Consider the following 24,009-nt stretch of genomic DNA (forward strand, 5'->3'; position numbering starts at 1 on the left):
TATGAAACCCATAAGTGTCATATCTTAAAAGTATATAATCGAAGACGGGCCTAATTTAATAGTTAAAATTTAAAAGATGGGAGAAGAACAATTTAGATATAACTCAAAATAACTATTTTATTCCAAAATATTATTTCAAAATATAAATCATATAAAGTCATACATCGATATAATACAACATCGTATTTGAATAACAAAATAATTAAACACTTTATTTATACTTCTCCAACAATTTGTCCACGAATTTAATGTACGCTTCTTTCGCATCGTTCTGAGACATACCTTCCTTCGATTTCCATGCGTCCCATTTTGCTTTCCCCTTTAAATCCAGCATACCAGGTCTCGCTGTACGAAATAATGGAATGATATAAATAAAATAATTACATAAAATTTTATACCAAGTAAGATAAGCATAATCCATATACTTCTTGTATAATATGTATTAAACATGTATGTAATAACTCACTGGTATTTATATTTCCCACTGTTGCTTGTTTAAACAACGCGTACAATTCTAAAAATTCTTCGTCAGTAGGACGTTTGGTAAGAGCTTTTACAGCTTCTGCTGCTTGTTCGAATTTCTACAAAATCACATATACAATTATGTACTATCTAGTCATATTAGTTATTGCAGATGCTCGTAACTATATTTTCCTTAATATTTAAACTTCGTATTTCCTTTTACACACACAAGACATTACTGAATAATGGAAGACAAATTATGACGTTGCACAAAATTTCACCTTTGAATCATTACGTTATCTAGTAGGAAAATATCGTTAGGAAATAAATTTCTTGTAAATGAATGAAATTGGTAATATATTATTTACGTAAATCACAGTTTTTCGTTTTCTTCCTACTGAGCAATCTTAAGCATTAACTATTTATCACAAATGACAACAACAATTATTATAACAAATTTTTCTTTCTGCTTTTTACAATCATACAATCCGATCTTGTATCAATACATGATGATTTATTTGCCGAATATAGCTATATAAATGAAACCGAACGCGCCGAAAAGTATTGAATAAAAAAAATCGTAATTACCTGATCAAGAGACATCCTTTATAGCAGTTAATGGTAGCTTTCGGTTAAGTACTGCTAGTGACCAATGGATCTACCTATGCATCGATTAAATATTGCTTCTGGAGTCCCCACCTTTTTACCAACTATGCTACATAACTGGCAATGACAAAAAGAGGTACATATAATAAGATTTAAAAAAAATTAGTACGCACATACATCTATGAATAATAATCTATCCATGTCGATGTTTTTAGGTCGATTTATATATTTCATACATATTTTACTATCAATAGTTTACAAATTGTTGACATCGTAAATTTTTACCGATTTTTTTGCGCCTTTAGCTCTAATTTTTGGAATTATATCTATAATAATTAAAAACGAATTTATATATAAATTAGGATGGTTGCTCGCTGATCTACTTTTGAGAAACAATGTCATGATATGCATGATTTGGTCCGGTCCAGCGATGGGAGACCAAGTCAACGAAAACCGCCTGGAAAGAATGGGGCCAACCTGCCACATCATCATCCAATACTCAGCTACGCAAGAATGTAGAAATTCTTGACTACCTGATACATCGTTTTACCTTTCCCTAACTTTGCTGTGCACGAGAATCTCTGCTCCTCAGGGCCGTGTTCGAAGACAATGTGTACATCGAAGCTCAGACTGAATTTCAGAATTTCGAAACTGAACGAAATGAGTTTCAATCTCTCGAACATATCGTACAGATTACACGGAGAATTCTATTTCTCAGCACGTATGTTGTACGATGATGAAATTATACATGACAATATGGAATTAGATGTTTTATAGATGCGCATCGGATAGAAGCAATTTGATTGTGTGAATATCGAAAAGAGATTAGATGATAAACGTAATAAAGGAAGGAAGACAAAGAGGATAATTTCGTTGATATTTAGAACCGAAGAATAAAATTTGCGACACGCCATGGGACGAAAGTACAGAAATAGCACTCGTGAAGCTACGAGAACAGGGAGGGTGAATCATTTGAAGAATACGGGAATGGTTGACGAGTAGCAACGAAAACCGACGGAGACGACCGATTTCGTGTACGCGGGATCGCGGCCGCGCGTAGTCAGAGCAAAGTGGTTTCAAAATTCACCGAGTATGCGTGATTTGTCACTCGATCGCCGATCAGTTCGATCGGGACAGTGTTACTCTCTCTCGGAAGAGTACGCGGCCAGCTAACACTAGTGCTCGACAGACACGTCTGTCATCGTGTTTGCGATTTATCCGATGAACGGTATCGTCGGTATAAATATACTTGTAAGCGGCAAATGTATCCGTGGCCTTGTTAACGATACAAGTTCTTTACATCGAGTGTCGTACAGATTTTGTGATTGTTTACTGTTTATTAAACAATACGGGAAGAGAATCAAAGAGTAACAGTAGCATGGGAAGTCAGAAAGTTTGGTGTGAAATATCTCAAGTGTCTCGGCAAGCGGACAAAATACACACCGTGAACAAGGAAATTCAACGGGAATAAAAATATTTTGATTATTGCGATTGCGTTTATCGTTTATTTAATAAACGGTGATATGTATTTCGTATTGCTCGAGAAAACGGGCATCGAATAACGAACGATCGACAAAACGTGCAATGTGTCTTTTTGAATGTTACACGTTACGAAGGAACAGCAGACAGGCTTAGTTGTTCATTCCGAGAATCGTGATCTCTACGGCATTCGATGCGACATAGTCGACAAAGATATGGTCAGACCGCGTTCTCGTTTAATCGCGATTGCTCTCTAACAAGCATTACGTATCAAGGATATCAACGTTGTTTAACCAGCCATCGTATGATATCGATCGTATTATGTTAAAAATTTGTGCTGACAGTGGAGAAAAAGTTGTTGCTGTCACGTATGCAGCGACTACTGTGTCACGTTGCATAGCATCGAAAAACTCGTTAAAAGGTAGATAAATTCAATCGAATTCCTAATAACATACACGGGTATTTGCCGGTATCTGATAACAGATCGTGTTCCTTTTGTTATCGCTGGATCGTCGAAACAGCGCATCCATGGACTTTCTTCATTATGCGACACTCTATTATGCGGTTGGACTATGATTTTCGCTATCGAGAAATCAACTTTGAAAGTAAAAGGTATTCACAATAGTAACATGACAAAATGACGATTCTTTGGGTGAACCGGTAATGATTAATTAACATATGATACCACTGGGTGACGTCAAAGTAAGAGAAAAGATGAGTATTGTACCAGTTGCGAATAGGAGTTTTCTCCACGGAGACCGGAAACCATCTCCAACTTCGGAGAAAATTCTTTACGCGACTCTCGATAGTCTGGCTCTGAAGAGAGCGACGTTACCTTTGCAATTGTTACCTATCAACGATGATAGCAACGCTACGACCGAAGCAACGAACGAGTCGATGAAGCAGGGGAAAATTCATACTGAGACGATTGCCAAGAGATCCAGCTTCAAGGTTCGCGTTAATTGTTCTTTAATAGGTGTTCAACTTCCAGACGATTTCTTTCAGCTCGATAAAATTGCAATTTCGCAACCGTCAGCGCTATTTCACGTTTGTCATTTCACAATCGTTGAAAAAACACAACGAACGGGGTAGTTGGAATCCCGTCGCGATGCGAGTTCGCGAAAGTTAAAACGATGCTAATAAAGGAGTGGCTTGGAAGCTTGTTAGCTTCCAACGATCGTTATTCGCCATTCCGTTTGAATTCTACTGACCGACTGATTCGGTAACAGATTCGAAATCACTTCGTTATCTTATCGTACTCGTACTATCGCCTTGTTCCTCGTACTTACATCCGTTAATTACCGACCGACGAGATCTTTTTTTCTTTTTTCGTCCGTTTACGCGCCTTTGTCGGAAATCAAGTTCTTCCGGTCGAATAAACTAATTCCTCTGGTTCCAATTTCTCTAGAAATTGCAACTCGCAGCGCGACGGGGCGGTTACTATTTTGAAACAGTTAGGATTGCGATTTTTATCGTATTCCTTGAAACCGTATCCGCAAAACCGTTATAAATGTCCTAACTATAGTATAAGTAGGTAGGTATATATACGCAAACTAATGAATCGCGTGAAACGTTTCGTTCAGGTCGACGCGACGTGTCCTTCATCGAAGCAACATGAAAAATACCTTATGGTTGCATCGCCGTTGTCGTCGTCGTCGTCGTCAAAGCCGGACTCGCAAGAGACGCGGTTGAAAATCACCGCGGTCGAGCTTAATCTAAAAAAAGATATCGCCTGTTTGCAACGCAATTGGACCAATAACAACGATATCGAGGATACTTTGATAAGAGATAGCGCGTTGGAGAGTGATATTTTCGAGGAAACCTATGCCGGGGAAATTGCACGTAATTCCAGTTACTGTTGTTATATCGCGAACGACGTAACAGCGAGTTCCACAAACGACAAAAATGAATCTCCATCGGACGATTATGAGAAAATAGAATCGGTCATCGGTACGGACGCGTGTTGCAACTTTCAGGCAGAAGCGAACGATGACGAAGAGAGTCTCGAGAACGAGGAAGATATTTCGTGCACGAAAAATGTATTTGTCAAATCTAAATCTACCAATGATTTAGCTAGCAAGAGTTATTCGGACATGAGACTATCCTTAGACGGACAGTCTTTAGTAGGAACGTTTTCGGATGGAAAGTTAGCGAAAAGTTTGCTATTTAGCAACGAATTTTCAAACTGCGGGAAAAAGAAGAAACATTTTGCGAAAAATGTGTTGCATTTCGTACCGGAATATCTGGTAAAAGGACAAAAAGGGAAGAGAAAGCAGAAGGAAAAAGGTATTCCGAGTCGATCGTTGAACTCTTTGAAAACTTCATCATCGGTAGATACAAAGATAGGGATAAATTCCAACGGCAGATACAGATCGAGAAGTCTTTCTCGGGAGGAATTGAAATATCTAAAAATCTCTTCGCCGACGAATTTCGTTCATATCGCGTCCGCCACGAATCCGAATCTGGTTTCGAACGAAAACACGATCAGATTTAGTTTGGGGCAAGTGGTAATTACGCACGAGCAAAAGTGTGCCACCTTACCTCTTCTCGTTGCAACGAACTACGAAAATTCAATGGCTGAAAAACGAAACGAGCGATCGTCGTCGTCGATCGTCGCAGCTGCTGCGGAGTCGACTTTCGATGCAACGTCGTCGGTCGTTGATAAATCAAATGAGAAAGCCAAACGTACGTTTTCTCTTTTGGGATTACTTTTCTCATTTAAATATCATTTTCATTTAAATTTCTTCGTCTCGTTTAATCATAATATTTCCTAATTTTAGGAAGAAACGACGGGTTCAATGTTGAAACCCTAAAACGCCAATTATTATCCGAGTTGCAAACACGTTCGGCAAAACTATTGGAGTTAAGCCAGCAGGTGAAAACGGACGAATATCGGGCAAATATACGCGAGGGGAGTAACACGACGTACGAATTAGCGTATGAGCCGTGTACCGAATTACCTGCCAATTCCAGTTTTCTCTGGAGCAATCGGACTAAGAATTTCCTTCTGGAGAATACGCGAACGATCCCCAATGAAAATACCGAAAACATCGAAGACACCGTAGGTGAAGTATACGACGACGTTGGACCTCTGAATCTTAACAACCAGGTGATAATCCAATGCGTGTGTACGATGTATTAATTTTAATCGACGTGTTTCTCTAATTCTTTGCTCGCCAGTTATTTGATACATAAATATTGGTCGCATTAGAACGCGTCTTGGCAGTTATGCATTTCAGCTTTTTCGTATTACGTTTTTGTTTATCTTAAGAAATGTAATCGCTTGACTGTTTATAGTGAATTATCAGTTTCTTTCCTGTTGCGTTGCGATGCATTAATTATGCATTAATTTATTAATAATGCATTAATTATGCATTAATTTATTAATAATGCATAATTAATGCATTAATTAGGAAGACGATTACGACGATGTGGGCACGCCTAATGCATCACACGTTAATGAGAATCGTATCAGCGAATCTTCGACCGCTTTCCAAGATTCCGATGATATTTACGACGACGTTATGGGTCCGAGTTGCGCAGGAGACGATTTTAAGGACAACAAGATCGAAACTTGCGATAACGAAGTGAAGCAGGAAAGCAGCGAACTATTCGTCACTAACGAATATTCTAGCGTAGACGAAAATATCGATGTATCAAATAACGATCAAGATGTATATGATGACGTCGGTTTACCGAGCGAAGAGCGAGTCAATAGCCTTTATACCGGCTCTACGATAGGTTCGATCTTGGGATCGAGTTGGATGTGCGGCAAAGAATCCGAGTGGGAGGATTTAGAGGATTCACCTATGATCGGACTATCTCAATTTGCAAACAAATACTACACGTCGTAAGTAAGATCAAATACGATAAAATACTTTCTTATCATTTCTCTAGAAAGTAGTTTTTCTCTTGATGAAAAAAGGATAGAGACGCAAGTCGTTTCGAGTAGAAAAAGGTCTGGTCAGAGATGGTCCCGGATGATGAGAAAACAACGATCCAGAATATCAAGGAAAGACTTCAATTCGTCGTCGAAGCCATGCGAGTCTACGCTACGTGGTAAGTTTTTGCAAAAATATTATAAAAATATTCTAAGATGAAATTACGTCATATGTATATCGGTAATGTCAGGTATACAGTTGTTTCTATAATTGTTTAACAAGCGATCGACTTTAGGCATTTTACGTAGAAACGCGATGTCGTAAATAAATTGTCGTATCTCACAGACGATAAACGTTTCTGAGATTTTCAATGAAACTGATTTTCAAAAAATATCTTGTTCCCATTTAAGAGTTCGTATAGCACAAAGAATTGAAACATCGACGAGGCTTCGATGCTCGATGTGATGAATGTACACGTCGTTTTTCTTTTTCAAAAGTATTAGACAGCGTAAAATGAAACATTCGCTACAAATTTCCGTTGGTTCGCGCGACACGCGAATAGTATACGTAGGTATATACAGTAACAAGAGTAAGCTGGCCATATAATTGATTCAGCGCTATTCGCATTCTTAAATTAGACGAATCATATGTCAAGATAATGTTCAAAATCGAAACATACAGCAATGAACGGAGTGAAAATTTTCCATCGATTGTGACTTCCTTTGCCTTCGTACATAATCTCGTTGGTTCGAGATTGAAAATCTTCAAGTAAAAGAGTGAAAAACGTACAAAGTAAAAGAAAGAAATAGACTTCTGGAATCAACGGCTATGGGACAGCTTGTGGTGTGCATTGTGCTGTTATATCGCTGGAACAATAGTCGGTTGCTCCAAGTAAAAGTTACCTAAATACATACTTACCTGTTGTATCGCACATGTCTCGCGATGAACGAACATCGCTGACGATCTACAAACGGTCGCACGTAATCGACCGATCATGAATTTTCTACCTGAACGAGACTTACCCATTGAAATTTTCTTTGTTCGAAATGTTTGACACAGTTGTTATTGCTGAATTAAAAGAGAAATTGAGAAGGAAGAGAGACCGCATCGATCCTTCCGATCGCTTTCGCGGGCATACTGCCCATGCCTAAAGCGGTTCATCAATATCTTGTAAGGATTAGGACAGTGGGATGGACGATAGTAAATAGACAGAACGTAGGCGATGATTCGATGCGCGTGAAAATATTTTATCGAGGAATTCAGCCTGGAAACCGGACTCGAGCACACAGATGAGGGAGGTGAAAGCGCGTATTGCGCTCTCTCAGTGTCAGTCACGGCCGAGACGCTGCGCTGTTTGCGTCGCGTCGTGTAGCGTCGCGCTACTTCCTATCGTATCGTGTCGGAACTCTCTATTATACTTTCGCACGATTTTTCGTTCGTCGATTGCACAACGATACGATTCTTTCTTGATCATCGCTACCTGTTTAGTCTTTTTCTTAATTCCGGCACGAATTTGATATTCGTCCATCGGTATTCGTAAGCGAGACTCGTCCGCAACGAGTCGACATGTCGTGGAAATGAAACAGACCTTGAAAACTTTCCAACGACCGAATACACAAGGTAAATTACGTCGATTATTTCGTACGATACTTTATTTTATACACGACATGATAAAGACTTTAGAAAAATCGAGGTTTGTCCAAGACATAAACAGGACGAAACCATTTACAATGTATCCCTTTTGTCTGACTGATCTCAACTTATTTGCTCGCCAGTCAGATACTAGAAATAAAAAAAACTCTTTCGTCGCTTTTGTTCGTTCGTTCGTTCGGAAATGTATATATATATATGTAGATACTAATTATTCTTTTGAACAAACAATACGTTTTAAAGTATCCGATCGCGAGAGTTATTCAGGAAGTTCGACAAGACGATCTGTGTTTAGAAATGAAAGTAAAAAGAAATTACACGCGACTCACGATCGAAATAATTTCACTTTATTCATCCGATGCACCATGGCTTCTACTTGTCCCCTTCTCCTCTTTAGTTTCTCGATTTCTCGATCTTCCTGTTAACGTTTGAAACTTGGACAAATATCGAGCATCACGCACACACCCACGTTATATCACATCGCACCACATCACGCCACACCATATACATATATATTTGTACACGCGTGTGCGGTAAGAAAACGACATAGTAACGCTTGACCGTGAACGATGATTTTAAGTGGCTGTCAGCCTTGGCAACGGATCGGTGTTGCTCGTTGGCTGTACGCAGAATATCGAAGAATGGAAGAAAGAAGAGAGCGAGGACCGAACGACGCAACAAGATCCACAAAGAACACAGGGTCTTGTTCAGATGAGGGTCATCGACCTAGACGAAGACGTGGACACGCAGGAAACATCGTGCTACGTTCACGAAGGTCCTTGCAAGATTTTAGGAAGTTGCGCTGATTAAAATTTTCGTATACTGTTAAACAACAACGAATTTCTATCGATTGTTTGTCCGTCTGTCTTACGGGAAGAAAAGATTTTCCATGTGTATCAAAATCAATCCTAGAAAAAAGATTTAATAAATTCTATGATTTACCTTGAAATCGTATTAAAACAAAAAACCACTTTCCTACTAGTTTGGAAGATAGAGGTTGGAACATGGCGCGTGTCCGTCTCGTTTTTCATCGACTTAGTCATTAACGTTTTACAGACGATACATCCGATGACAGCACGTACGAGAGTCTCCATTCCTTCCAGCCGGATGACTTCTGCACAGATTCGGAAGCGGAGACGACAACCGACGAGACGACAAGGGAGCGAGAATACGAAAGTACCGAAACGGAACAAAAGATTCCGATAGATTCCGATCGATTAGTGATCGCGTACTTGGAAGCACCCACAAGACCGAATCCTCCACCACCGCGCGAAGTTAGTCTGACTCGAACTCTTGGTAAAAGAATAAAGATGCTTCGAAGGACTTGGAGTATTACCAAAGGAAGTCTGGGTCGCATACGAAAGAGAACCACGGTTGACGACGGTCATTCTTGCGACGAAAATAAGGAATTCTCCAACGATCATTCGAATTTAGACGGTGGAAGATATTTTAGTTTTGCCAGACATTTTAAAAGAACTGTTACCGGACCTTTTTCAACCTTTTACTTAAATGGTTACATCGATTCCGCGAATGGCGATAACGATCTCTCAACGTCCAAAAATTCAAACGAGGAACCAATGTATAGCAATACCAATGACGAGATGGGTAAGTTAGTGTTTGAAACTTCTCTCTCTCTCTCTCTCTCTCTCTCTCTCTCTCTCTCTCTCTCTCTCTCTCTCTCTCTCTCTCTCTCTCTCTTGATCTTTCTAATTTCTCACGTAATTCCTCTAGACCACTACAGCGTACTCGTCGATCAAGAACCACTCTATCAATTTTACGCAGCAGCTGCTGCTAGGATCGCGTCCGACTTCAGCTCAGACGATTACGAGGAGGTAATGTATTATATTACAAACCATTCGTAATATTCAAATGCTTCCGATACAGTCTAATGATTTATCTATTATCGATTATCAGGTCGAGGGTATGATCCCATCGCGATCTACTACGGATTTGGCAAGACCGGGACATAGAACGTTGTGGTGTCAAACACCACAAGTCATAAATAATGGTCTTTTACGTAAGCGACACGTTACATTGTTGCTGTTTTCAATTTTCATATTTTATCCAAAGTCTATCCAAATTAACGTTTTACTCTTTAGAACGACTAAGTACGGAGGAGAAGAAGGTTCAAGAAGCGAAATTCGAGATTCTCACTTCAGAAGCGTCCTATTTGAATTCTCTTCGTGTCCTAAAAAACGAATTTCTCAACGAATCCTCACTCGATGAAATTTTAACTCCGCTCGAGAAAGATAAACTGTTCGGCGGTATTCCTAGCGTATTGCAAGCATCGGAACAGTTTTTAGCTGAACTAGAAACTGTATGGAGATACGACCCCATGTTGCACGGTTTGCCAGACGTGTTGCTTAAATATACCGACAAATGTTTAGATATTTACGTAGCGTATTGTTCTAATCAAGTTAGCATAGACACGACTCTTAAAGATTTAAGGTAAGTAGAAAATAATTCCCTCGGATGGCGATAAAGTTATATCGGTGGATTAATTTTTCCAGAACACGAAAAGGTTCAAAATTTATAGAAACCATATCGCAAATAGAAGCTCGTTCGACTTGTCAAAGTTTGTCGTTGCACTCATTTTTGATGTTACCAATGCAGCGAATAACGAGGTAAAATAAATTCTGTTTAAATATTAAAATTTCTCACATGTCGAATAACGAATGAACGTGACAAAAGCATGTAAATTATTAAAAAGTATGTGAATCCAGGCTTCCTTTATTGGCCGATGCGGTTCTCTCTAAACTATCAGTAGAATGTGAAGATAGATCACATTGGGAAAAAGTTTTGTCGAGTTTAAGTTATGTCGTTGCTGAATGTAACGAAGGCGCCAGTACCGCAGCGAAAGAAATCGAAATGGAAAATTTAATACGGTAATGTTCACGGCTTAACATAGCCCAAGAAAGTTTTATCTCAATCTTCCTTATTTATTTATATATATATGTGTATATATATTAAACGAGAAATTTTATTTTTATAGGAAATTGGAATATTCCGCAAAAATTAAACCACTCGTATTAAAAGGGAAACATTTGGTTAAAAGTGGACCAACCGTACAACTATCGACAAAAGCCGATGCGGAATACAAACTCACGTTTGGAAAAAGATTTAACAAGACGCCACTTTATTTATTATTGCTCACGGATCTTCTTCTAGTCACAAAACAGAAATCTAAGTATGAGCTTTCGTTATAATAGTATTCTCCTGCTCTGCTATAAAATAGAAAATTATTGTTTCATATAACGTATGTTCTTCTTCTCTATGTCACAGTACTCACGACGAAGTGTACACCGTTATAGATACTTGTAAGAGAAGTTTAATCGCTTTAGAACCAGTTCCTGAAGACTCGCCATTTGCTGGACGCAATGCGATGCTGTTGACGCTCTTAGAAAATTATTCTGGACATCAGATCGAATATGTATTAACGTGTGAAAGCGACACAGAAAGACAAAGATGGCTGGAAGCAGTTTCATCCTCGAAACGCGGATTGCCAGAAGAAACTCTTTACGAAGTGTGGGATTGTCCTCAAGTAGTAGCTTTATATTATTACTCTCCAAATCAACCGGACGAATTATCATTGCATCCAGGTATATAATATTTTTTATGAAAAGACTACTTAATCTACTTTGACCGATCCTACGTTTCAATTAACGCAAAAGTTGCTTTTAGGTGATATTATAAACGTGTTTAGGAAAATGTCAGATGGGTGGTATCAAGGAGGAAAATTGTTAAATGGTGAACAGGGCTGGTTTCCTGGCAATTATACGAAAGAAGTAGCTTCAGAACATGTTCGTGCAAAAAACCTTAAACAGAGACATCGTTTTCTTACGCTAAGCGGAAACGCATTACAACGAAAAGCAAAACAACAATCAACGACTCATTAAATGAATGATGATTATTAATTTATGCAATTTTTAATAAATCAGATTTTACGATATTCTATAATAATCTAATCCCTATCGTTCTCACATAAATAACAATAAATGTAAGGATTAGTCAAAACTGAAAACATGTTTATAATAAAAGTATCTTATTATTTATTGTCTTAATATAAATACTATTATAACTGTTCCCTAATAATCTCACCAATCTATAACTGTACTTCATATATTTTAGCTAAAAGCCTGAGAGTAAAAAACAAATGAAATTAATATTTGGATAATTTATAACAATCAATGGAATGTTTTGTCTATGCAAAAATAGGACATGACACGTACAGTCTTACAAAGCATGCTTTCCAGCTCTTTCTGAGAAAAAAAGAATATAGTATCCTGACAGTACAGCAAACTTTAACTTAAACAAAATAGATTGTCTTCTATTACACTCTAAATAAACAATCCAGTATATTCGTCATTATCCCTCCCGCGATAAACGCAAAGAATTTGTTCGTTAATCGCGCTCATAATCACAATGATACAATGCGTCAATAATGTTTATATACCTGCTCTAGAATATCTAGATGGTTTCACTTCAAATAATTTTCTTACAAAATATACCTGTATCGTTGTTGTTACCATTATGACAATTATTTGGGCAATAGACCATGTTTGGACATAAGAATTATTATCCAATAATAAATTTAAATCTCGAGCTTCTCTACTTCTGCTCAAATGTTGAGTTTGGAGCATTTCATTAATGTTTTTCTCCACATTACTTATTGCAGACTAGGAAAGAGAAACACATCATGAACAAATTGACGCTTTGAAATGAAAATAATAAATACTTACTGTAAAGTTTTCCACAGAAAGATTTAATTCCTCTAGTTCCATTGAATATCTATCCCATTCATCGTATCTGTATCAAATAAGTAAATAAATTATGGACTATAATTAGAAGATATATTTTGCAATATTATATATTTTAAAATGTACATACATATATGTATTTATTACCTGATTACTGTAATATATAAATTAACTAATTTTGAAGCAAATCTGGAAAACTGATTATCTATACAAATACTATAATAGCCAGCATTTTTCACAGTATCTTGATAATCAGAGTTAGGAAGCCACTGATAAGGATGAACTATTACACCTTCTGGATTTCGTACTGCAAAACCAGCTTTTCTATCTCCACCACGTACCACCTGCATTTACAAATATTCTTCAAAATTTTCTTATTTTCTCTTTTTTTCGAATATTTAAAAATCTCTTGGAATTTACGCTTAAAGAATAGAACCATATGGTTAAATATATTCAGATAAATCATCAGATTATAAATATTTAAACTTGTACGAAAAATATTCATTGCTATTATACTATACTGATCCTCAATTTGAATAAGTGAATAAAAAAAAAATACTTTCTATGAAATAACCGTGTGAAAATTAACTATATACCTGGAAATTTACGTAGAAAGTAGCGCCAGCATTAACATATTGAAAGTAACAATCTTCTTTTCCGGCATCAATATGAACTTTGTAATCTAAGGCCACCGCGGGTAAAGTTTCATACCATGGATGAGGCATGTTGGCGTTCGCGAGACTAAGAAACACTCCGAAAACCAAACTTCGTAAAAGATTAGACATTGTTCACGTTTAATCAGACCATCACAACAATCCACCCGGCCAACAATCGCTTTCACGATCACTGACAAATGTGTTTCAATGTGCTTCTCCTACATCCACCACAATCTTTAGTGGTTCTCAACTGTCTTTATTCGACTCTTTATTATAATGCATAATTCAAAATATTGAAATTATTATTATTACAAATTTTATTATTCTTTCATATTAGAAATGTAAAAATAGAATAGTTTAAATGTATAAATATTATGATAATATTCAATGTAAAATATTGTTGTCAATATTTGAACGCCAATTCTACTATCATATATAATTTATTTAAATCGTTGTAATTTCACGGTGTTTTATGAAATTTATAACGAATTTAAAATAAAATTCATTACCTATGCACTGTCCATTAAAAAAATAAAGAAGATTATAACTAATAAAAATAATAGTAATTTGAATATCTTAAATTTAAAAAGCTCTACTACGAGGTGAAAATCATTAAGTATGAATGGAAAACAATGAACAAAGAAAATAAATATGTGAGTAAGTATCATATGATCTGAATTTTGGCTTTCAATGTCGAGTGAAAACATCTGTGAAAGAGAGAGCTGCTAGGATTTAATACAAATAAAGATCTAGTCTAAAACAAATTAATATTGATTCAAAATCTTATACACTGAAGTTATTAAGCTCTGTACATAAGAATAAAAATCAAATGGTTGTATGTAACGATATGATAACATATCACATAATTTACAAAACGATCTAAATAATTTTTAAAAAATTTTTATAGATAGAAGGTAAAAAGAAAGAAAAATTGAAAGTTTTATTCTGATATTCTGATATAAAATTATCGAGTAACTCATTCAGTAGTTATTAAAATCATTTAATAACCATATTTTAATTATTACAATGAAATATATTTAACTTTTGTAAAACATTCAATATGAAAAATATCGGGCTATGTAAATTCAGGAACTTTTATTATGGTGGCTATTCTTATACGTTTATATGATCATGGTTCGGTATATTTTTCAAATAATCATCTAGAGTGCACAACTTCAGTACATGGAAACGTTCAGAACGGTTCAGAAGAGTTGGATTTGCTAGTTCGGAAATGAAAATTGTGGTGTAATTTGTAGTTGATAGGTTACGTTTTTCTAAATAAATAGATGTAATTGACAGATATGTAAAGAAATATTTGTGGGAATACGTGGTACGTTTTTGAGAATGGAAAGTGTTGTAAAAATACAAAGGTACAGTAAAATATCGTTGTTGTCTGTGCGGTGCATAGCATAGGATATGGTATCGCCATCCAAAATTCAACATCAGGAGCACAAGCAGCCATCAAGAGAAAATAAATTAAACAAACACTCACGTATGTCTAACATATATACACATTTGTATTTATGTCGAAACAATTGATAATTAAGATTATTGAACTTTTATGAACAATTTCCTTTCGATGTATATACATACGTAATAAAACGTCCATTTGCATAAATTATTTCTTCTATTATATTAACATAATATAAGCATAGAATGATCTTTCCGCATTGCGTGTAATATACATATGTCTATTAATAAAAAGAACATATGATATTTTATTTTTAATCAGCATATTCTCTTCTTTTACATGATGTATTATCTTGATATTTTTGTAAAACTGATACAGACTTAAATCTGTTCAAAACTGTACGTTTTAATAGCATTTTAAAATTGTATTCTATCACAGGTATAGGAAAAAAGATAAAAATTTCTTATGACATTTCTGTGACATTTCAGATGTTCGTACAAAAAAGGAACTGAAATCATTGGAAGGAAAGACGTTTTACTTGGATATCAAGAATCATGCTACTACAGCTAAAATAGAAGCTAAGATTAAAGATTTGGGAGGAGTAAGTGTTTAGTTATATGTAGATGGCATATATGAATGATATGCTGTTACTTCATTGTATAGTTTCTCATAGTGTATTTGTAGTAACTCCTTTCTGACATACATATATCCCCACTATGTCTCTCACATTTATTTAGTTTCTAGCTCATATTTGTGACATTTATCTTCTCCTTTGCTTTCCACCGTTTTCTAGTATGACTTAACCTATTAATATTAACTTTGCAAAGATACGATTTGTCATTTTCAGAAAAATTAATTTCTTTCATAATATTTTTTATTCATATCTATTTTAAATTTTTAGTTAAAGTTTAAAAGTTGAGATAATATGAAATAATTTAGAAACATGCTTAATTGTTAACTCTCTGCTTATTGACAAACTGTTTTCTCTTGTACAATAATTAAAAATCACCGATATATCAAAAAGCAAACTGTATTTCGGACACTTTGAATATGATACAGAAGGATTTTCGTAAAATATTTCTGTTGACAAACAACCGTTAAAAAACCGGGTCGTGTCACGCCATCTTTAGGAAAAGCTGAGAAGTAGAAGCGAAGTGGGGCAGATTCGTCGCTTTCAACTGTTGTGTTGTGGTTTGAAAAAACAAAAAATATGGACGCGAAAATACAGGGAAAAAGGATTTTCAAGTATTCAGCGAGGCTACCGTATTCATTTAGTCAGAGTATTCATCGGCGGAGAGCGAGCAAGAATGCAAAGCGCCGCCTCCAGGCTCGTCTGCCAAGCTGTTAACGGCGAATGGCCATTTTGTGCGTGACAGTTCTCCCCCGCGAGTAACGATCTTGTCGCGCGTCCCAGCGCTCTTTTCCTTTGCCTCCTTCCTTTCGTTTCACCGCTTGAGATATATCTCGACAAACTTCTCCCTTCAAACCCTGTACCGTGAATCGCATTTTAAATATTTTACAACGCAAAGTTCGAAATATTTGTGAATTCATAAACCGATAAACAGTGTGGTTCGAGGAAGTTGTTTTGTGTGAAGGTTTCATGCGTTTCAAGACCGCTTGACAGTAACTCAACATAAACTCACTGATTATTTTCATTACCATGAATTTCTTTCAAGAAATCCTTTTCAGTTGATTTCCCGATAAAAATTCCTTGAATTATTCCCTTCATTTGATCCCACGTGCTTCGTTATTGTCTTGATTGTGCGATTCGTAACATATTATTAGAACGGTGTGTAACAATGCGGCAACCATTGTTAACTACATGAGGATTTCCAACTACATACGCATGGCTCGCACTTCTGCGAATTCGATTGATAATAGTGCGCTTAGTTGCGCTTGAGAAGAACACGAAATTGTTTGACGTCAGCATACCGCGATGTAAACGTGTGTATTTGTGCATCCGTCAACGGGTCACTTATCACCGGGCATCCACACATTAAGTATCCTTTAGATGCAACTTCCAATTTTTTTCTCGTGAATTCAATCACTATAAAGCCGGCAAACTTTTCTTCTTTGTTCTTGCTATTTTCTTCTCCTTATTTCTACCTTTTTCGCTTTTGGTCTTGGTACCTTTCTCAATTTGTTTTGTATTTCATTTTACTTTTACATTATTCATCGTAATTAATCTATAGTTCTAGCAATCTTATTTAAGTTTTATTTATAATTTTCTAGGTAATAGAATTATTTTTAATACGGAGTGTAGACCTGGTGATTAGTGACAGAGTAGACAAGACTGGTTACATAAATTTTGAAAAACATAAATGGGGTTGTGCCAGTGGAGGCAGCGGGGGACCTCCCTCGCTGAGGAGTTTAGAAACTCCAGCCCCCATGCCAACTCCTCCAACATCATTTTTTAGTCCTGAATGCCCCTTGTCTAATACAACCAATCTACGGGGTCAAACTACCCAAAGATCTGTGAGTACCATGTCAAAGTGAAATTTTACCTCTACTTTTTATACAACTGAATTTTGTGCTTTGTAATCTATGTATTATTTTTTAGAAATCGCGGGTGGAGGCAATGTTGGAGCGTGCTCTGATACAGCCACAACAGTGTTCCGTGGATCCACTCTACAACGCTCAAAATTGGGGAATTCCTATTTGGGCAATTGATAAACTTCAGTCTTGGCTTGACAAAATCTACTCATCTGTTAAAGACACGAATTATTTGAAACAATTAAGACACTCGCATCAACAGAGTTCAACTAAAGATATAAAGGTCAGACACCTCAAGGGTCCTTATCTGAAATTTGAATCCTTTCAGAGGTATGTTGTTTAACATAAGATCTCTATAACTATACGTCAAATTATTCTAATATACAATGACATATTGATATAGGAATACTAGACCTGTATTTGTTGAACTACCTGTGTGGCCAACATTGAATTTTCACGGTGATCCAGGCTCTTGTCCTTTCAATACAAAGAGACGAGAAAAACTGGAAAAATTAAGGAAAGAAGTAAAAGAAAACAGGGAAGGTATTCCGGTTATCAACCAAGAGGAGGTAATGTTTGATATACATATTTATGTTGTATAAAGTTCGTTCGTTAGACGCAAAACATTATATTGAATGTGAATAGAAAAAAGAAATGACTCGGCGACCACGAGCAACTGTCCGCACTCGAAGAACAGAACAATTAGCTTCCGGTTATTGTGAAATTTGCCGCATTAGATATAGAGATCTGGCCAAACATGTGCAAAGCGATCAGCATCTTAGCTTTGTTCAAAATGATGATAATTTCTTGTCTTTGGATAAATTGATCAATGCAGGAGCCAATGTAGAAGCATTTTTAAAATTAAACAGAGGAAAAAATATAGAGTACGTAAAATATATTAATAATAAAATCACTTCTTTAACAATAAGTGTTAAAGTATTGCTTAATATTTTTTTTGCTCTTTTGTAGAAAAGATTGCAATTTGTTTTCCAATGGCGATCGTAATCTTCATGACACAGTATTGCCAGAAGGGAAGGTTAATAGAAATGCAAAAAGTTTAGGGGATTTTGACGTTGGAGACATAAAGATGGTACAACGTAATGGCGCACGTCGGAATCTCAGTTTAAGATTAAATTCTTCTCATAATTTACGTACACGTACAAGACATGAAAGCGGCCATTTATTAAGATCAAAAGGTAGTCCCTGGCATGAAGCTGATAAAACGGAGAAGTTCTATGACGAATTCGAAGGTTTTACTATCAAAAAGCGAGCGAAAGGGACAATTTGGATCGAAGAAGATGAACCAGGAGACAAATATATAGAAGAAGACGAATTAAAAGAATCTAAGCAAAATGAATACAAAATTAAAACATTCTCGGCGGAATTAGAAGAAAAATGTTGTAATGAGAAAAATTGTGAAACATATAACAAACTTAAAGATACTAACAATCAGGACATACAAAGGACAATAAATTGTAATAACGAAGAAAATAGTATTGAAAATGATACCGAACGCATCAAACAAGAACAAACTCTTACAAGGAGTAAAAATCATGATCAAATTAATGGAAACATAAAAAATAGTTGTAATGAAAATCTTTTAAGTACAAATGATAACAGTCGTATTAAACCTTGTAAAGTTTCGTCTGGAAACGAAACTTTAAAAGAATTGACTTGCAAATTACAGTTAGAAAATACTCCATCAAGTGCAAAAAGGTTATCAGAGCACAATGATATCAATACAGGCACAATCTGTAATGGCCATTCTGTAAGGGATGAACAGAAAATTAATAAAACACTGAATAATACAGAAAAGAACGAAGCAGCAAAAGAAGAGAAATCAAAATGTTGCAAGTCAAATAGAAGAGGTAGTCGGAGCGTCAGAGGGCGGCACAGATTGTCCGTTGAAGAACGTTTGATTGAAGATAATCGTGCATATTATAAAGTGGAAGTGTTAGGAAGTAAGTTAAGATCGAGTGTATTGTCAAACAATAATTCCCAATGTACAGTTCAAAAGGATGGGGATAGTGAAGAAAAGAAGGAAGTGCCATCTAGTGAGAAACCAGTCGTTGTACGATTTAAACGTGTAAGAAAGTCGGAACTATCATTACTAAGCGATGAAGCGGAATCTTTTATGTTTAGGGAACTTAAACGAGATGATTCGAGTGAAATAAGCGATGACGAACAGAGTAGCGTATTACCAAGGGATACTGAAAGTGAGTGCAACAATAGCGGCAATTCTATCTGCCCTAGCTCATTCTTAACTTCTAGTTCACCTGTAAAATCGGAAACTACCGAAGACGATTCTCAAGACTCTTTAAGTTTGGGACGAGCTAGAAAAAAAAGACGGACACAAGCAGAAGCGCTGATCAAAGATAATGTTGATTATTACAAATTCGAAACTCCTGGTAGCAGATTAAGGTATCAGGCACCTCTAACTGGTATTAAGGAAAATCAGGAAAAAATAGAAGGTAATACTGTCGAGAAAGGTATAGAAATAGCAAAGGTGTATCCGTCCAAACCCTCACCAGAGGTTGAAAAAATGCAATTTTCTTTTGAAGCCGTACCAAAGTCTGAACCATGGTATCAAACGTATCAGCGGCAAGATGAAGGAGCAGAATTTTGGCACTATTTTAGCGAAGGGGACTCACAAAAGCCATTTCTTTTACCATATGAAATTGAAAATTTTCACGAAATTTTGATAAAAAACCAAAATAGAGCGGAAAATAAAAGAAAAGGTCGCGGACGGAGTATGGGTTGTATTGGACGATCTCCTAGGAAAAGTCCTCGTTGTCATGCTTCCACATTAGCTATTATGTCAACAATTATAAGAAAAAGAGAACAGCAACAACAATCTTCGAATTTGTACACGATAGATGAATGCCAATCCATCAGGTCACATGCAAATACTCCTAGACCTGATCAGAAAACCGAGTTGAAATCTGATGTGGATGAAGATCTAAAAGAAATGGTAAAAAGTATCGACGAGATGCTTAATAATGCAAACGATAGTTTTGAGTTGATTGAATCATTCGAGCCAGATACAACACAGATGGAATTGAATTTTTATGAACCAAATATCCCAAGAGGACCACCTCCAAACTTGCTTGAATTATTGGACAGTTGTCACGATATCGTAAACTATTTAGAAAATTCATCATGCGCAAGTTCCGAGTGTGGTGAGGGAAGTGTCGAGTCACCTTTAAAACGAAGAAAGAAGAGGAAAAATAGAACAGGATGGCCTGGAATTAAAATGAAGAGAAGACTCCAAAGCAAACCTCTGGTAGATATAAACTGTGACAGGGAAAACCTAGTGGAGAAAAATATAGGGCAGAGCGAGAAGGATTGTAATGTGCAGGTTACGAATATGTCTAATAGATTAACGGAAGAAGGTAATATTAAAATAGGTACGTCCGTTACGAGTTCCATCACACAAGATGAACAGTCATTAGGCTTCGGCCAGAGGAAGGACGACGGACGTTTATTCGAAGTGTATACCTCGAATATTTCTTCTAATACGCGTCACGACGAAAACGAGAAGAAAGACGTAAGTATAGCGGTTCCTGATAATTCCATGTTACATACAACAAATGCTGAATCCTGCACAGGTTCACTTACATCTGATATATGCAACGAGACTGACAGGAATTTCATATTGAACAAAGACTATGGATTCAGAAAAAATTTGTCGAAGATCGAAGAAATATCAGAAAATGATCACGGAAACGATGAAAATCACGAGAATGTGTTTCGGAAAGATGTTCATTCTATATCGGAACGTCGCTTTATCTCGAACACAACCATCAAGAAACGGCAACATGACAACACATCTTCCGAAACTTGTGAATCTCGTGTAGAACACGAAAATCATGAGATATTGTGTAGAAAGGACGCCGAGACCAAAATTGTTTCCAGGAAACATCATAATACTAACGGATTACCGAGAAAGAGACAGCAGAAGACTCATTCTGAAAACTCTGACTCTGAAATTGAACAGCATCATCGCCTCCATCATCATCACCATCACCACCTTCACCATAGTAATGTATATAAAAGGAACAGAGTAACTTCGCGAAAACGGATTTGCGCGAAGAAACGGACGAGAAAAACTGACATATCTTCAGATACAGTGTTCGAAGATGAGAATTGTAAAAAGGATTCCTATTTAAGTATTACATGTAAAAAGCAACAAACTATAAAAGGTACAAAACGACGAGCCGATACCATGTCATCGGAAACACAAGATTCTGAAGTCGATTGTGCATTATCGGGACATGTCAGCCCTACAATTATAACTACTTCAGAACTTGAACAAAGACGTTCGAGTATTGAGTTTCAACCAGTTGTTAGAATGATGAAAATCGACGATCAAGTTGAAATGGACCACAGTATTCTCTCGGTAACGATTGCAAGCAACAGACGGTTAAGAAGTTCCAGTTCTCCGAGATCGAATACTCAACCGCCGAAAAAACGTTTAAAGACCAACCGTGGTCAATTCGGAAGGTGGTTAAAAAGTAGCTGAAATCCTCAATACGACTTTCTTTATAGTTTAAATTTTAAAATCGAGATTCAATCTTTTATATGATCTCGTTGTTAAAATTTAATCTATATGTTTTACCAACATGTAAATTATGTATAAAATATTTGTGTATGTAGAATAGTATTTAACACTACTGGCGCACCATCGATAGGGTTTTATTAATATTTTCCTTCATGTCCCTTTCCGATTTCTAAAGTTCTATTAAGAACCTTGTACATTGATATTTTGGTGCAGTCTTTGCGTTCTTGAATCAGAAAGTTGGCGTATGTATATATATCTGCGTTTAAAGAAAGTACTTTCTTTTATTTTCTTATTTCGGTATACGTACAAAAAATGTGTACATCTAAAAGAAATTATTTTTATTTGTAAAAGCAGGCTTTAGAATGCGCAGTGCTGTAAACAAGCTTCATTATAGCAAACCATAATTTTCTGTCACAAAACGCATCATTGAGTGTAAGATATAATTCTATATATATATATATATACACACACACACATATTTATATATATATATTATATGTTTAATAATATATACATACATATATATATATATGATGTGTGTGTGTGTGTGTGTATATATATATATTGAATTCCTTTGCGAGAGTATATCTAAATATTTTATTTCAAAGAAAAGTAATGTAAGCCTTTTGCGATTTCAAAAAAGAGATGACTATTAAAGATATGAATTTTCCATTAAAAATGACAACGAGATTCTACATGCTCCTAACCTATCTTGTTTTATATTATACTTCGTTATTGTGTAATATACAAAAATAGTATTGTGTTTGACTTAAATTTTATTAGACAAGATATTATATAATATCTAGAGCAAAAAATTGTTTAAGTAATATATTTTCGATTATTTTAAGTTCTCGCGTTTCATAAACGCATCCTTCAAATCTGTGAGTTTTTTCTTCTTTTGTTTCTTTTTAATGGAATCTTTTTTCATTAATCGCTCCTTTTGGCTTTCCAGAGAATCCTGACCATTCACTAAATTGTCTAATTTTGTTAACAGTATCTCTCTAGCAATTTTTCTATTTTGTTCTAAACTTCTAGTTTGATGACATTTTATAACTAATCCTGTAGGTTTGTGTTTTAAAATTACTGCATTATTCGTCTTGTTGGTTGCCTGGCCGCCAGGTCCAGATCCTCTAACATGTTGTTCTTGTAAATCATTTTCTTCTAGACTGGGTACTTTTGAATAATCCAAGAAGCGATTGTATGATTTATATCGAATTTGTTTCTGGCTAGTTAATAGATTACCCCAAATGTTCTTGACTTCACAACATAAAGATCCGTACATTTTTTTAACAATCAATGACGATATATGAGTATCATAAGAGTGATTATTATGTGCTCTATTTAACAGCTTCAGCATTGCTATAAACAATATATGATTATGTTTGTCTAATTTCACTATAACGAACTATAGATTTACAATACTCGCTGATTTTGTAGAAGTTTTTGTCCTTTCTGAAAAAAATAACCTTTACGTTAAGTAATGTATATTGTTTTACTTCATTTAAACGCATTTGCAACTGGAAGTTTATAACAAAAATTATATTTTATGATTACTTACTTGCAATTGAAAGTCAATCTCTATTTGATCAATTAAATGCTTATTTTGTTTAAAATTTTTACGAATTCTGTATCGGAAATATTCTTTGTCTGTATACTTCAAATTGTCACCATAGCGCAATAAATCTTTATATAATTTTAAAATCGTTTGTCTCATTTTATTCTTTTATTTTGAAATTACAATTTTTCTGAGGTTCGTTAAACTATTAAATTATTAGATTACTGATCATTAGAACTACGAATCGTCCTAACCTCCCAATGTTAGCGTTGCGTATTACTACTAAGGGGTAAATCATCCGATAATGTTTTTTCTAATATTTTAACATATATATGTATAAACACGCCCAAATAATCACAGTTGCAATTTTTCAGTTACAAAAAGAAAATATATGATTAATTCTTTTGATTACATTTAACTTTATCATTAATGTTATTACCATTACTAATTTATTAATAATTTTATTAAAATGTTTTGATACCAATTTTATTTTTACAA

General features: G+C 35.6%; 6 protein-coding genes and 1 long non-coding RNA gene across 15 annotated transcripts; 2 read left to right on the plus strand and 5 right to left on the minus strand.

Moving 5' to 3' along the window:
• Positions 1-99: 99 nt before the first annotated feature.
• On the minus strand, positions 100-1,185 carry LOC126917998 (acyl-CoA-binding protein homolog). Its single transcript, XM_050725493.1, has 3 exons — positions 1,051-1,185; positions 467-581; positions 100-345 (listed from the first exon to the last, which is right to left on the minus strand). The coding sequence occupies exons 1-3, from the start codon at positions 1,063-1,065 to the stop codon at positions 212-214; spliced, it is 264 nt and encodes an 87-aa protein (XP_050581450.1). The 5' UTR covers positions 1,066-1,185; the 3' UTR covers positions 100-211.
• LOC126917995 (uncharacterized) lies at positions 1,069-12,027 on the plus strand. Of its 5 annotated transcripts, XM_050725484.1 has the most exons (16): positions 1,069-1,204; positions 1,431-3,498; positions 4,131-5,232; positions 5,328-5,656; positions 5,961-6,397; positions 6,473-6,606; positions 8,659-8,853; positions 9,135-9,683; positions 9,810-9,910; positions 9,993-10,095; positions 10,178-10,526; positions 10,589-10,702; positions 10,802-10,963; positions 11,071-11,265; positions 11,361-11,677; positions 11,760-12,027. In XM_050725484.1, exons 2-16 carry the CDS (start codon positions 3,226-3,228, stop codon positions 11,972-11,974), a joined length of 4,575 nt encoding a protein of 1,524 aa, XP_050581441.1. In that variant the 5' UTR covers positions 1,069-1,204; positions 1,431-3,225; the 3' UTR covers positions 11,975-12,027. The 5 variants fall into 5 exon arrangements, with proteins under 5 accessions (XP_050581441.1, XP_050581444.1, XP_050581440.1 ...); XM_050725483.1 differs by lacking the exon at positions 1,069-1,204 and having other exon boundaries at positions 1,419-3,498; XM_050725486.1 differs by lacking the exon at positions 1,069-1,204 and having other exon boundaries at positions 1,419-3,498; positions 11,750-11,877.
• A 76-nt stretch (positions 12,028-12,103) lies between these two features.
• LOC126917997 (transmembrane emp24 domain-containing protein 5-like) lies at positions 12,104-13,740 on the minus strand. Its single transcript, XM_050725492.1, has 4 exons — positions 13,432-13,740; positions 12,983-13,179; positions 12,818-12,884; positions 12,104-12,754 (listed from the first exon to the last, which is right to left on the minus strand). Exons 1-4 carry the CDS (start codon positions 13,618-13,620, stop codon positions 12,524-12,526), a joined length of 684 nt encoding a protein of 227 aa, XP_050581449.1. The 5' UTR covers positions 13,621-13,740; the 3' UTR covers positions 12,104-12,523.
• A 924-nt stretch (positions 13,741-14,664) lies between these two features.
• LOC126917380 (uncharacterized) lies at positions 14,665-22,081 on the plus strand. Of its 5 annotated transcripts, XM_050724155.1 has the most exons (8): positions 14,665-14,983; positions 15,391-15,503; positions 17,135-17,377; positions 17,463-17,725; positions 17,799-17,964; positions 18,041-18,279; positions 18,365-20,942; positions 21,004-21,284. In XM_050724155.1, exons 1-8 carry the CDS (start codon positions 14,908-14,910, stop codon positions 21,052-21,054), a joined length of 3,729 nt encoding a protein of 1,242 aa, XP_050580112.1. In that variant the 5' UTR covers positions 14,665-14,907; the 3' UTR covers positions 21,055-21,284. The 5 variants fall into 5 exon arrangements, with proteins under 5 accessions (XP_050580112.1, XP_050580107.1, XP_050580111.1 ...); XM_050724150.1 differs by having other exon boundaries at positions 14,666-14,983; positions 18,365-22,081; XM_050724154.1 differs by lacking the exons at positions 14,665-14,983; positions 15,391-15,503 and adding an exon at positions 15,935-16,267 and having other exon boundaries at positions 18,365-22,081.
• Positions 15,915-16,707, minus strand: LOC126917431 (uncharacterized). Its single transcript, XR_007710942.1, has 2 exons — positions 16,562-16,707; positions 15,915-16,390 (listed from the first exon to the last, which is right to left on the minus strand). It is a non-coding gene; the product is annotated as an uncharacterized LOC126917431 (long non-coding RNA).
• Positions 22,082-22,714: 633 nt separating the features above from the next.
• LOC126917418 (mitochondrial translation release factor in rescue) lies at positions 22,715-23,313 on the minus strand. The gene has a single exon (XM_050724257.1). The coding sequence runs from the start codon at positions 23,311-23,313 to the stop codon at positions 22,795-22,797; it is 519 nt and encodes a 172-aa protein (XP_050580214.1). The 3' UTR covers positions 22,715-22,794.
• LOC126917421 (MIEF1 upstream open reading frame protein) lies at positions 23,172-23,869 on the minus strand. The gene is made up of 2 exons (XM_050724264.1): positions 23,515-23,869; positions 23,172-23,408 (listed from the first exon to the last, which is right to left on the minus strand). The coding sequence occupies exons 1-2, from the start codon at positions 23,668-23,670 to the stop codon at positions 23,370-23,372; spliced, it is 195 nt and encodes a 64-aa protein (XP_050580221.1). The 5' UTR covers positions 23,671-23,869; the 3' UTR covers positions 23,172-23,369.
• Between the last annotated feature and the right edge of the window lie 140 nt (positions 23,870-24,009).

The sequence above is a fragment of the Bombus affinis genome, chromosome 6 (genome assembly GCF_024516045.1).
Source record: "Bombus affinis isolate iyBomAffi1 chromosome 6, iyBomAffi1.2, whole genome shotgun sequence".
Classification (NCBI taxonomy): domain Eukaryota; kingdom Metazoa; phylum Arthropoda; class Insecta; order Hymenoptera; family Apidae; genus Bombus; species Bombus affinis.

What these genes read in the sequence shown, in the direction of transcription:
- LOC126917995 (XM_050725484.1), top strand. Translation starts at nt 3,226, where the DNA reads ATGATACCACTGGGTGACGTCAAAGTAAGAGAAAAGATGAGTATTGTA. An exon ending in ATGCGAGTCTACGCTACGTG is followed by an intron (nt 6,607 to 8,658) that starts GTAAGTTTTTGC and finishes GATGATTTTAAG; the next exon opens with TGGCTGTCAGCCTTGGCAAC. An exon ending in CGAATTATCATTGCATCCAG is followed by an intron (nt 11,678 to 11,759) that starts GTATATAATATT and finishes AGTTGCTTTTAG; the next exon opens with GTGATATTATAAACGTGTTT.
- LOC126917421 (XM_050724264.1), bottom strand. Translation starts at nt 23,670, where the DNA reads ATGAGACAAACGATTTTAAAATTATATAAAGATTTATTGCGCTATGGT. An exon ending in AGATTGACTTTCAATTGCAA is followed by an intron (nt 23,409 to 23,514) that starts GTAAGTAATCAT and finishes TATTTTTTTCAG; the next exon opens with AAAGGACAAAAACTTCTACA.
- LOC126917380 (XM_050724150.1), top strand. Translation starts at nt 14,908, where the DNA reads ATGGTATCGCCATCCAAAATTCAACATCAGGAGCACAAGCAGCCATCA. An exon ending in AGATTAAAGATTTGGGAGGA is followed by an intron (nt 15,504 to 17,134) that starts GTAAGTGTTTAG and finishes ATAATTTTCTAG; the next exon opens with GTAATAGAATTATTTTTAAT. An exon ending in CGGTTATCAACCAAGAGGAG is followed by an intron (nt 17,965 to 18,040) that starts GTAATGTTTGAT and finishes GAATGTGAATAG; the next exon opens with AAAAAAGAAATGACTCGGCG.
- LOC126917997 (XM_050725492.1), bottom strand. Translation starts at nt 13,620, where the DNA reads ATGTCTAATCTTTTACGAAGTTTGGTTTTCGGAGTGTTTCTTAGTCTC. An exon ending in TTATATATTACAGTAATCAG is followed by an intron (nt 12,885 to 12,982) that starts GTAATAAATACA and finishes TATTTGATACAG; the next exon opens with ATACGATGAATGGGATAGAT. An exon ending in TTTCTGTGGAAAACTTTACA is followed by an intron (nt 12,755 to 12,817) that starts GTAAGTATTTAT and finishes TCTCTTTCCTAG; the next exon opens with TCTGCAATAAGTAATGTGGA.
- LOC126917998 (XM_050725493.1), bottom strand. An exon ending in AGTGGGAAATATAAATACCA is followed by an intron (nt 346 to 466) that starts GTGAGTTATTAC and finishes TATTTCGTACAG; the next exon opens with CGAGACCTGGTATGCTGGAT.
- LOC126917418 (XM_050724257.1), bottom strand. Translation starts at nt 23,313, where the DNA reads ATGCTGAAGCTGTTAAATAGAGCACATAATAATCACTCTTATGATACT.